Below are 13,609 nucleotides of genomic sequence, written 5' to 3'. Positions count from 1 at the left end.
GGAACGACATGGGGGTAAGTGATTAATGACAACATTTTCATTTTGGGGTGGAGTATCCCTTTAAATTACTAAATTTAAGTATCATGTAAATATGTGTTTAACATTATGGGCACTAATGATCTAGAAATGCTACTCTTGCCTATTAGGTCTTTGTTGCGGCGGTCGATGGACAGGTTCCTCAGAGCGATGGCCACAGCTCGCACCACCTTGTCTGAGTCCGAGCGCAAGAGCTCGACGAGGATTGGCAGTCCTTTCTCCTTACGCACTGTCGCCCGGATATAGTTCGACCACTGTAGAAATGAGAGGAAAAGACTGTATTAAGCCAGTGATTCAGACATTTTCCACTGCATTCATTTCATTAAGTCAAGTCAACTTATGCTCAGCCAGACATGCAGCTCTGTAAATCTTTCAGAACAGGAATATGCCTCCGAGTATGTGTGCAAGAAAAAGCTCCTCTATTCTGGGAAACTGCAATCCAGTAAATAGCCATTTGCTCCCCGTTAGACTTGTGTGCATTTTCACTCCAACCCCATGAATCACAAAACCTTTATGGTGACACAAGAAATGTCTATTCCTCAACCAGTGCCCCTGAGATAGTAATTAAGTTGTTGCAATACCACACCATGGCCACTAGGAGATGGTAGTGAGCCTAGAAACACATTTGCAGAAAAGTAGGAAAGAGAATAAATTAATAAATAAAATCTCTCAAATCCTCTTATAGACCACAGACGTGACATGCCCGTCTCCCTACAGCAGGGGTTTGTGATGAGCTAGGAACTCTGGGTTCACAAGCACACGTGGGTCACCAGGCATAGAGATGAGGCAGGTCTGAAGCGGCGGTACCAGACAGAGAAGCTGTGAGCTTATGCATAGCTGCACTTCAGGTCCGACATGGAAAAGGAAGCAGGGTCAGGGCAGTGAAGTTTAATGGGATTTACTCTTGCAATAGGTCTAGGGGGATGTGCGTGTTTATTAGGGGCATTTCCTCTTGACTTCTGCGTCAAGAGAAACGAGAGCCCCACAGAACACTGTGGTACAGACATGTCACACTCGTAATTAAGTATTGACTAGGAATGTGTTCAAGGTGCACTGGAAGCAGACAAAAACAAAACATTACAAATTAAGGTTTATGGATTTGCATGATGTACTCTAGCAGGCCAATCAAAGTTCGATGGTGTGATGGTTGAACAGGCCGTCTTCATTTGATATAGATAATAACATAAAATATGTGAAAATTGAGCACTAAATCAGCATATTAGAATGATTTCTGAAGGATCATGTGTAAATTACATTTTTAAAATATGTAAAATGACAATATATAACTTATTTTAAACTGTAAAAAAAAAATTCACAATATTACTGTTTTTATATTACTGCAGCCTTGGTAAGCATAAGAGACTTCTCGTTAAAAAACATTACACATTTTTTTTTTAATAATAAAAAAACAAAAACGTTTGAATGGTAGTGTATATACCACAAAAAAAGTTATACTAAAAGCAGAAATAAAATGCTTGTTTATAAGTTCTCAAAAGATTCACATGGACAGCTGACAGAAAATAAGATGGGGGATGTCGTCATGACAACGGCTCTAATTACTGTATGTTTTATTTCTATATTTTATGATGATGTCCATCATAAAATGCCCTATCCTGAATCTCTGTGGAATCAAATATCATGAAAATAATTCTGATCTGGGATTGTTTTTTAAATGGATCTAAATAGGAATCAGTTTCCAATTCCTGGTTCTCCCAAATTTGTTATGTGCAGGAATGTTCTGAGAAGACACTTACTGTCCACTGTCCAGCGCTGAGGTTCTGTAGAGCTCCGGCCGCTGCTTCTAGCGTGTTATAGTTCTGGCTTTCTGTAAGCAGGGACAGGTAGAGTCGGACCACCTCCGGCTGATACAGTAATTCAAAACCTGCACACATATATGACAGATAGACAACAGAATTACACATAAAACACTGGTGAACAAAGTCGAACACAGACAGATACAGATTAGCTATGGGGTAAAAATTGATTGCATCTCCTCCTGTCAGTGTTGTGATGCACCTGGCGAAATGAAAAGTGGACAAAACAACAGGGTAGGACAAATGCATGATTATCACGACAGAGAAATAAAGACAGAAAATCAAAGACACTCCACTTTCACAGATACACTGAGCAGTTCAATAGACAAACTGCCTAAAAAAGCCAATAGCCTGATGGACGCTTGGTTTCTTGATAACAGCAGCCCAATCTCAGGCAATGTAATCAGGGAGTCTTTCATTAAACATGACTCGAGGTCAGAAACCCAAAAGAAGAAGCTCCTTCTTGCTGATTCAGGGTCAGTTCCTCCAACACAAATTACAAAGACATTTTGAGAATACCCAGTTAGGCTGGAGACATTTGCAGTGATAGTACGGAGTGGATAATTAGCCTCCTTCTGCCTAAATGCTAAATGATGCCGGCGGACATATGATTCACTGTATGCTACTCCCTGGGATGTGACTTTGTGTGTGTGTGTGTGTGTTCCTCTACATTTTCATAATAAGCCATGGCTCTGAGAACTTCAAGACAAGATCCACTGATCTAACAAACACAAACAGAGAAAGTTCTCTCGTGTATTCCAGTGGTTCTCAATTGGTTTTGCTTTAGGAACAGATTTTACATTGGACACACCAAGTGGAGACTCAAAACAGTACCACAACTGTTTTTTTGTACAAAATAAACAAAAAAATATACACAAAAAATGTATCACAGCATTTTATTATTATTATCGGAGAAAGGAAAAATTGAAATCGCATCATATGACCCCTTTAAGGATGAGGTCACGTCACACAACTTATGTCCGCATCTACCTAATTTGACACTTCTACCAAGTGACACTTGTGCTAAAATGCATAATATTCTATTCTATTCTATTCTATTACAATTATCTAATTAACTAATTTGTACATTTGTTTTCACATTGCAATATTGAAAATAATTTGGGCTATTTGTAAAGACTGCTAAATTTGAATCCAAAAATTTAAATTCTGTCATCACTTACTCACCCGCACATTGTTCCAAACCTGTATGACTTTATTTCTTCTGTGGAACACAAACAGATATAATATGAAGAATGTTTCAACTGTTTTTGTCCATACAAGTCAATGTGATCCAAACAACATTGGATGCCACTGAGTTTCAATGTATGGACAAAAGAAACACTGAGACGTCTTACAAAGTATCTTCTTGCAATCTTCCTAGTGGCCATGGTGTGGTATACAGATTTGAAACAACCTTCACTTTGGTGTGAACTATTCCTGTGTAAAATCAACTAATATCCACTGAAAGTTTCAATATTTGACTTCTGTAAGTTCCTGTCTGGGTCTGAGGGTAACCATTTAGTTCAAATCTTCTACTATGCAACCACCGCACATTGATCATGTTCACATGAACTCTCTTCATGACCTGGGCTTGGGCAAGCATTTAGCCAAGACTGCGCATGACGGATGTGTGGTGGTTCAACAGGCCGCCACCTTTTTCACTGCCACATCAAGATCGTGAAGTCTGGAGAAATTCAAAGGAAGCTGAGCAATGATATTCATACAAAAGCAGCAAAACTGCAACACAGTGTAATTCGGTAACATGTCTGAAATGAGTTTGCACTGCGGTAGAGTGCAGAAAAAGATGGAAGAGCTACCACACTAATGCATGTTTGCTGGTGTGTGACTATAAATAAAAAAAAAAAGCTACAATAAAATCATAAAAGTTAAAATAAAATAAATGTATTGTTGCTGGTGATACAAAATTGCTTGTCACGGTTATACTGTACCGGAAAAATCATTTTAGGCTTCTCGGTTTACAATGAAAAGGTGTATACTTGAATTTGTGAATACAGATGATGAGAAAGAAAGAATGGATTCTCCCCTAAGGCGTCTCCAGAGAGAAAATGAGTCCTGTCCATTCAACTCCAAGCAGGCCTGAATGACAGTCAACTTTTTGGAACAAACACCGCACTTACTCTTTATGTGATGCCTTGTGAGCTGGATCCACAAAGTGCCAGGAACTTCAAATGCCAACAGACAACACCAAAAGGAAGGTGGTAATGGCTTACAGTCAACATCACAGCATCCCTGCTCACATGGGCAGCCCATGGAGACAGGAAGTAGTGTAGTCTGCAGGGAATAGGATGCACCAACAAAGCACCTTTCTTTTCTTTCTCATTCCGAACCCCTTATCCCTCCACAGGCCACTGAAACGGAATGGACAAGCCTGTCAATCTTTATAGATTGAGAGCCTCTGGCCAACTCTAAAAATGGTCTGGTTCATTCCTAAAAGTGGAATCTCTCTCTCTCCCCTGTGCTCTCGCTGGCCAAGTCCCACTGTTACATCCTATACCAGATCCTGGCTGCTGAGACCAGCTTGTTACCACTCACCCAAGGAGGTCTTTTTGATTTCCACTTGCCCTCAATGGCTCGTATTATGTGGAATGTCAGTCTTCAAATCACCCTTCCTAACAAGAGATTTTCCCTCTCTATTCATCCACTCGCCTAACTCCATCCTTCAACTGACAAAACTTTTCAGATTAATTACTTTTCTATGTAAATAATTTTGAGATTGTAGCATTGAACTAGAAGATACCAAGACAGGCTTGCTTCAGTATGGACATGATTAATGTACTTCACATTATTTCTCAAGGTTCCTGTGGGTTTTAAACACAATGGGCCTCTGAAAGAAGGGGATGTTTATTTGAGGCACAAAGCTTGCCAAGAACAGATTTTCAACAGCTGTGAAACCTTTTGAGTGGCTATCTATAAAAGAATACATTGTAGAGAGAATGGGTGGAATGTCATGGTAATAATCCATATTTATATCCAGAGATGGTGATGGAATAGACACTGGCATGAGAATCCAGTGTCTGAAATTATGAAAAAGATATCCTTAATCTCATATTTTCCTGTGGTCATTTTATAAAAAAAACTCTGAAGGGCCGAATTTGTCAAAACCTCGATCAATCGTCCACAGACCAAAACAACGGTAGCTGCTAAACTCATTCTGAGAGATTCATTGAGATATCAGTGCGAGAGAGAGGAAATTGAATTGCATTATTGAATTACTACAGATCTAGAGGTCAGATGAAGTCCAGAATTAACCCTGCATCTTTTTAAAAGAATACTAAAACTAGATGGATAGCCCAGGTTTGAGGTGCATGATTGATTGAGTATTGAAGGGGTAGGAGGAGATGAGGAAATAAGCAGCCCTGTGTATAAAATTCAAGTAGGCAGAGGAGGAGACGATCATACACTAGCACTTCAAAACAGCCATTGCTTCAATTACCCAGGCAACCAACTGTCCGACCACACTAGCAAATCTATTCATTAATAGACTTTAAAGAAAGAGAGGGAGAGAGTAAAAGAGAGGGAGAGAGTAAAAAAGAAGAGAGACAAACATCTCTAGGTGACAGGAGACAGAGAATATAAATGTATAATTTAACTCTGATCCAAACCTACTAAGCTGCCTAGACAGGTGCACTCTGGATGTGAAGGCTGTTTAAAAAGGTAGGCAGCAACATTATGCTTCCTTCAAAAGCCTAATTTTGGTCAACTTCTAAGGCAGCGTTCCTGGTATCCTTCACTTGAGTGCAATGGTTAAACTGTGAGAAAAATCATCCAAAACAAGAAATGCCTACTATATACACTTTTGTTCAAAAGTTTGGGGTCGGTAAGATTTTTGAATGTTTTTGAAAGTCTCCTATGCTCACCAAGGCTGCATTTATTTGACCCAACAGTAATATTGTAAAATATTATTACAATTTAAAACAACCGTTTTACATTTCTAATATATTTTACAATGCAATTTACTCCTGTGATGGCAAAGCTATTTTCAGCAGCCATTACTCCAGGGTCTTTAGTGTCCCATGACCCTTCAGAATAGAATCAATAGAACAACATTTATTTGAAATATATTTTGTAACTTGTCAATGTCTTCACTGTCACTTTTGATCAATTTAACGTGTCCTTGGTGAATAAAAGTATTCATAAAAAAAAAAAAGTAAAAAGTCTTACTGACCCCAAACTTTTGAACGGTAGTGAACTCGTATTGCATTTAATACTACAAAATAATATTTCACCCAATATTTGTGTGTGTGTATTTTTATTGTGTACATGTAAGAAGCGCTAGGTGGGGAGTTGCTGTCTATGTAGAGCATTCCAAATCAGTCATGTATGAGGCTCCATTTCAGGTTGCATTCAAGATGCAGCCTTAGAAACCAGCTGCCGATGTGGGCTGAAGACGGCAAGGCAGTTCTCTAGTTTTTGAAACATAGCTTTTGTGTCTGCCTAGGCTAAATTGAGAAACTAAAAGTGTGAGGGCTGTGCCATAGCATCCTGGGGGGAAAAAAATCAATCTAATTTGGTGTTGAACAGGCTACATCTTTGGAGCCATCTTCCACTAAAAAGAGAGAGAAAAAAGTTTGTGAGCTCACCTTTAGCTCTGGCTCATTTAACTTTCACACAGACATAAGTGGTGGCTCGTGCGATGCATTGAGAATGAAGGAAGAAAAAGATATCATGCAGAACGCACAGCAAAAGCACTTAACATGAGTTGCGCTGTGTGGTGCGCTGCAAACTCATAGCACCGGTGTTATGATCTCACTATATGATAATGACACGTTTAATTCAAATGGTTAGCAACACAAAAGTATAGATTGCCCAGTGAATACCAAGCAGATTACCAAACAGAACAGGACAGAGGCATTATTCATACTGATTTCAAATCATTGAAAGAGAGATGCCTACAGGCTAAAAGCACACGGCTGATGTAGATAGTGTTTTTGTGAAAATACATAGTTCTGTCAGAATTTTTTCCACTGAGATTTTTTTTATTGTCTATCTTGTCTGACAGCCATTTCACCCAGGACAGAAATAAACATTGAGTTTCAGTGGTACAAGACAAAAACCAATCACGTTGTTTAAACAATCTGTTATGAATTCTGGGGACGGCATCTGTCAGTTTTTGATGCTGTGAATGACTCCACACACACACACACACACACACACACACACACACTTAAGCTCTATTCCAAAACCTAGTGAGCTGCCTTGATGCTTTCTACCTACATAGGTAGCTGTCTAAGGCAGCATCCTAACTGTCATTGAAGTCTCATAAGTGACAAATGTTAAATGCGCTACATATGAAACTCCAGATGTGACCAAAGTAGTGCTCCACACAGGAGACTTGTAATTGATTTCAACAGAGTTTGGCATTAACATGCTGCTAAATTACTTAATACTCTAATAAGCATAACAATATATCACACATATGTACTGTGTAAAATAAATAATTTAATTACTCTGACTATTTTTATATTTTTCAGGATCGCAAAATCTAGTGTAATATATAAAAATTGTAAAATCAATAACAGTATCAGCAATCAAAAATACTATAAAAGTAATGTTGTGAAAAAAATATATAGATATATTTATATAATAGTTATATTTATTTAGAATTTCTCATCTTAATGCATTCAGGGATTATTTTCTGGTGGTGGTTGAGGAGAGACCCCCCCACATGATTGTAAAGTGCTTTGGGTGTACAACAATACACAGTAAAGCGCTATATAAATGCATCATTCATTCATTCATTCATTCTCTGTGAAGGATACATATTATGCTGCCTTAGAATCTGGATAGATAATTAAGTTGCTTACCTTTTGGAACAGCATTGGGTGTGTGTCAATGATGCATTAAAATTCTGACTCTGTATGCAGCTTACTAAACAGTTTAAATTGTGTGTATTCACAACAGCGGAATTCTTACAAATTCCTCTCACTTTCTATTTCTTGTATGCAATCCTCCTCCTCTAACCTTCATCTGTTTCTCTGTCTCCCTCAGACTCTCTGGCTGACACTCTCTCTCTTCTAGCTGCATAGTGTCTTTGTTAGGCTTGTTTGAGTCATTGCTGGGACGCCGGTAGCGGATGATATGTCTGATCTGCTTTGCCTGGAGAAGGATGTCCTGTCGGAGGCTTGATGTCATTTCCCATTCTTCACGACCCACCTTCCTGCCATCCCATGCTCGAGCACATGATAAATAATCACAAGCTCTCCGTTTCCCTCTCTCACATGCTCCACATCTTTTCTTTTCTCCCTGGCTCTTCATCTCGCATACACAAGTCCTCTGACGCCTCATTCTTCACTGGCACAAAAAAAAAAAAAAAACCTGGCCAGTGTGTGGCACAAATTATAATCTCATTATAATCTTATAAAGTTCATTTATAAAATGGCATGTTTACAAAACAGGAAACAATAGACGCTGGCAGCTCTTAGTTTAGACGCCACTGACGGCTTGCCTAGTAATCTGTGCCTAATTGCATTCAAGTATGTGTGTGTGTGCGTAAAGCATCTCTCTGAGAAACAGAAACATCCTCTTCTGGCTGAAAAGCAGCACACAAAGGCACCGATGGGAGGGTAAATCTCACTCTATTCCCTCCCGGTAGTTTAATTCAGCCCTGTAATTATTGCCTAATCCATTAGGCCAGTGAAGAATGATTTGCTGCATCATGTACAGATGCTGGGTAATATTATGAACCAGCCCTCATTTACTCAGCCAGACTCTATAGTACAATAATAGAACAGCAATAGTAATAAACATAACTATTATTAATAGGTTTTAGTAAATGTGAACCTGAACCACAAAACCAGTCATAAGGGTCAATTTTTCGAAATTGATTTATACATCACCTGAATGCTGAATAAATAAGCTTTCCGTTGATGTATGGTTTGTTAGGATAGGACAATATTTGGCTGAGATACAACTATTTGAAAATCTGGAATCTGAGGGTGCAAAAAAATCGAAATATTGAGAAAATTGCCTTTAAAGTTGTCCAAATGAAGTTCTTAGCAATGCATATTACTAATCAAAAATTAAGTTTTGATATATTTACAGTAGGAAATGTACAAAATATCTTCATGGAACATGATCTTTACTTAATATCATAATGATTTTTGGCATAAAAGAAAAATCTATAATTTTGACCCATACAATGTATTTTTGGCTATTGCTACAAATATTCCCCAGCGACTTAAGACTGGTTTTGTGGTCCAGGGTCACAAATGATAGACATTCAAAAGCAAGTCCAAACAAATGATTTACTGATGAGGTTTTAAAGTGGACAATGGCTACTTCGGCTGGCTCATTTTCACATGCACTGTACCTGCACCAGTCACGTACCCATTAGACACTATCTGCCGGACTTGTTTTCGCAAACAATAACATATGCGTAATGATGCACATAATCTATTATATCCATCATTAAGTTTTCTGTGGCCTTCTGGCGTCAAGTGCTATTTGCAAGCTCCTTCAAGAGATCCAGATGGAAAACTAGCATTTTAGATTGATCTGGGATCAGATCACTGCCCAAGTCCTAATTGGAAAGCCGTGACAGAGGATCTGCCTTCACTCGAATGATAATGGATTCTGCACTAGAGGTCTACACGGAGGACCCGAGACCCGAGGACCCGGGATCCGTACGGGTTCGGGGCTATATTTTAAATGGTCAGCCGGGTCCGGGTCGGGTCCCAATCTATTACTTCGGGTCCCGGGTCTGTTTAACATTGTGTGTAATTCCCTAGTCGATCGGACACGGAGAACACCCGGCTGTTATCAGAGTCAGTCAGCGCTGTGCGTGTGTTGTTTTGTAACTTTCAACTTGTAAAATTAGGATGAGAAAAGTGTGAGTTGGTAATTTGAAATAAGGTGGGGGAAAAAACAAACAAACACGAGCGACGTCATCCAGAAGCAGGGTGGGCGGAGTTAATGCACACGCACGGTGATAATGGATACCTTCATGAGTGATGTGAGTTATTATTGATTATTTTCTGTTCTGCCCGGGCCCGGGTCCAACTTTCAAAATAATAGACGGGTCCGGGTTGGTTCAGTGTAGCACATTTACGGGTCTCTTCGGGTTCGGGCACGAATTTTTGGACCCGTGTAGACCTCTACTCTGCACGCCCATCACTGAACCAGGTCTAGTGGCCAAAAATTGCTGCTATCAGAAATGCTGCTGGAAGAGCTTGATCAAATTCACCTGAACCTAACTGTTCCCTGCCTCTGCTGCTATGAATCTAGAGCAAACTAGCATACAACTTTTTACCATCTTTATATGGAAGAAAAAGTGCTAGTGTGCTGTTCTGAATTCAGCCTAAAGGCCCTTTCACACGGCAAGCGGTGGAATCGCCACACGACTGCCACTTTCTCTCGTAGTGGAAGCGTTTTGTGCAGTGGAGGCGGTGGTCACATTGTGGTCTCAGAGCAGACACTGCTATAGTTACAATCATCAAGGTCACATTTGTATTTACTAAGAACTAAATAAAACATAACAGAAATTTGTGTTTGTGCCATTCTGTAATTAATAATTCAATTATTAATTATTGTCATTTATCCTTTTTTTCGTGTGGCACAAGTGATGTCGTTTTTGACGATTTGCCTAAAGAGCGTCATCACCTGTGAAATCCTGATTGGTGTAAATATGATTTCATATGGAAATTGAGAAGATTAATTGAGCCTAAACTGTTTTCAACAGTCCATTATAAGTTCAGTTAAATGTTACATGACTGGTTGTTAATAATCAGTTCACTGATTGGTTGAAACTGACACGGCTGCCGCTCACAAAAACATCTTTATCTTAGGTGGCAGATAAACACTAAATAAGGCTATTTCTACGGTAATTAGCTGATAATAAGAAATGTCAGAACTTGAGCAATTTCAGTATATCAGAATGATTTCTGAAGGATCTTGTGACACTGAAGACTGGAGAAACGGCTGCTGAAAAATCTGCTTTATTTTACAGGATTTGGACAAAGCCCTGGTGTCCCAGAGGCCCAGGTGTGGTATGATATTGCTTGGTCATCAGGACAATGACTTTCACCAAGCCCCTTTTTTGTCATAGGTCCCTCTTTTGTGTATGCGTCCCTCCTCATCATTGTAATAAATATGATGTAAACTTGTATATACACAAGACTTCTTGAAGAAAGACTTCAAGAACATCCTGCTCTTCATTCTTCTTATAACGCTACACTATCTCCAGACTTGTACTGCCTCTCAGCACCATGCCACATAAAAGCTGCTAGTCTTTTGTTGATCTCGATCTGTGTTACAATAGAATCAATATTGTCAGCAGCGGGTGGGATAATAATTGGCAAGCGACAGGATGGCACCACCAGTTTTCTTTCACAGACTGGCACCTCCATGGGTGGCATCTTTGGTGTACACCCAGAAAATTCTGATTTTATCATCACCCCAAAATCAGAACATGCTGCCAGGAACATTGTATGTGTATATTTTATCTTCAAGAGGAACTGGGTAGCTGTTAAACTACATTAAGACCACCTAATGAGCACAGAAGTAAGCCATTCTGGTGTGTCTCCAACCATGATGATGAGCAGCTGCAGTCATCTTCTGGCAATTTTGTTTTTACTTACAGTCCACTATCAAGAGCATGTGATTTCTAACAGAGTGCTGTTTGAGACGTTATCTGAGTGCTACATTCCATGTGGGCGAATGAAGATGCTGCAAGAGGATGGAAGCTCGACAGCAGGTGGGATGGGATTGTTCCTGCATAATGAGTCATTCATCCTGTCTTTTTTCCATAGTTTTCCATCAAACACAAAGTGAAGTTTTCATATTTGAGATTTAAACATGAATCTAGAGCATTCATATTTGAGAGAACTGCTTTATTTTTTTCTTTAGAAAAGTCCTTTTTTCTTGTTTTAAGCATAAATGAAATTTAAAATGAGGGTGGTTTATGCTTAAAACAAGAAAAAAAAAACATTTGCCAATGGGGTAAAAATAATGAATAAATAAAAATATTAAATATAAATAAATGATTACATATAGATACATTCTCTGAAAGCATATCTTATTACCTTAAACAAGTTGCTACGTAATTTATAAGGAAAAACGATAAATAAGATAAATAAACAAAGGGTGTTTAGACATTTTTACTGGAAAACAAGACTGAAATACTGATAGAAAAAATGTTTTGTTTGTTTTTTTCAGTGCAAAAGTCAGGAAATTTTGTTATTTCAAAGTCACAGAGGCGTCTCAGCATGTGGGAGAAAGACAGTGTTGACAGAACGAGGGCCAGATGAGGCATGTCTGCATAAATGTGAAATGTACAGCTCTGATAAACAGAGACGTCGGTAGAGAGCTCGAGTTCATTAACAAAACATCAGTGAAAAATATGGCAGCTTCAGTTTTAGAGCAGAATACCTAATCCTAGCAGAGACAGTCTCCTAATAGAGGATTCGAATGGATAACACAAATGGATTTCTCAAGTGTAGATTGCTGCAAAACATGCCAATTAAGAATGTTGTTCCTGTTGTTAAGAAGCTCTCTAAATTCAATGGATGGTTCAGCAACCCAGCCGCCAGGCACGATGGGAAGATGCTGTTCTAAAGTGAGCCGTCTGTACCGCTCAGCTCTGTTTGGAGGACACGTAAATCTCCATACCGGGCGAGCTGTCAACAGGCAACAGAGGCAAATTAAACGAGATATGGAGCAATGCAATGAAAGGCACACATCTCTTCAGGAGAAGGCTAAAAAAGCTATTATCTGTAACTGCTGAATAACCTTGGGAAAACTTGTCTAATGTACAAACGAGCACTTGGATTTTGTGATGACAAATCTACAAAGAAAAATAAATCTCTATAATTAAAAAAACAGGGAGCTTCATAAGGTATTACACCACAGTCTAATCAACAGGCAAACACACAAAAGCACGAATTTATTAGAAACTGCTGAGCTGGCACTGAGCAAATTCACTAAACAGTTGTGCCACTTCAAGTTCAGCGCAAAAACCTGTCTTATGCACTAACCACTAACAATTCAAATGCTAAAAGCTTTGAAAAAAAAGTGCATTGAGAGTTTATCAAGTCTGTACTCTAATGGAAAACAGGCAGAATTTTTTTATTTAAACAAGATGTTTGTGTACATGATTATACTGCCTCCTGAGAGCTCAATTTAGACAAACTGTCTATTAAAAAGCTAAATCCATCCATAAATCATGCTTTCATTCACGTCATTTAATATCAAAGTCTCTACAAAAATAATGACTACTTTCCTCAATTTTTGTGTGCCCTATGTCTTCATGTTAATTACAGTGTGGAGTCATTAGTTTATGAACATGCTAACGTCAAATTCTTCTGCAATCAGTTGTGAGTCATGTCACCCGTGCACTTAATGTGAGCTCCTCCCTGACTATTCGTTTAAAGAGTCTTTGAATGTAGCTACCTATGTAAACAGCAGACAGCAATTCAGTTCACTAGGCTTTGGAATAGAGCTTAGGTTTTCATTTTAAAGGTTCACGCGTAAACAAGTTGGACTCTGTGTAAAGTGTGCTGCTCAGAGACAGGAGAAACCACAGCAGAACACAGTAAACATGATTCATCATCATTCCCTCCACCTGATGTCATTATGTTATGGGAATGAGAGTGCTAAAAAAGGAATAAGCCAGAGAGGGGAGAATATGACATGTAATTAATTCATAGCGTCTTCATCTCTCTCAGGACTCATTTTTTATGAAACACAACAATGGCTTCACTGTTTGAATTAAGGGCTAAGGAACACAATAGGTGTACTAACAG

At 38.9% G+C, this 13,609-nt stretch overlaps 1 protein-coding gene across 4 annotated transcripts in view; it reads right to left on the bottom strand.

The window, feature by feature from the left end:
* Positions 1-13,609, bottom strand: part of LOC107672748 (armadillo repeat protein deleted in velo-cardio-facial syndrome homolog) — a 267,938-nt gene that overhangs the window by 9,137 nt on the left and 245,192 nt on the right. For all 4 annotated transcript variants that reach the window (XM_016466071.1, XM_016466075.1, XM_016466074.1 and 1 more), the window contains 2 exons: positions 1,791-1,918; positions 140-290 (listed from right to left, as the gene is read on the bottom strand). In XM_016466071.1, the coding sequence (XP_016321557.1) occupies positions 140-290; positions 1,791-1,918 (279 nt within the window). The remainder of the gene's footprint in view (positions 1-139; positions 291-1,790; positions 1,919-13,609) is intronic.

This window comes from Sinocyclocheilus anshuiensis, unplaced genomic scaffold, assembly GCF_001515605.1.
Source record: "Sinocyclocheilus anshuiensis isolate Anshui unplaced genomic scaffold, SAMN03320099.WGS_v1.1 scaffold88, whole genome shotgun sequence".
Classification (NCBI taxonomy): Eukaryota; Metazoa; Chordata; class Actinopteri; order Cypriniformes; family Cyprinidae; genus Sinocyclocheilus; species Sinocyclocheilus anshuiensis.
Note: the sequence above shows the minus strand (reverse complement) of the source record. Positions and strands in the feature narration are given on the sequence as shown.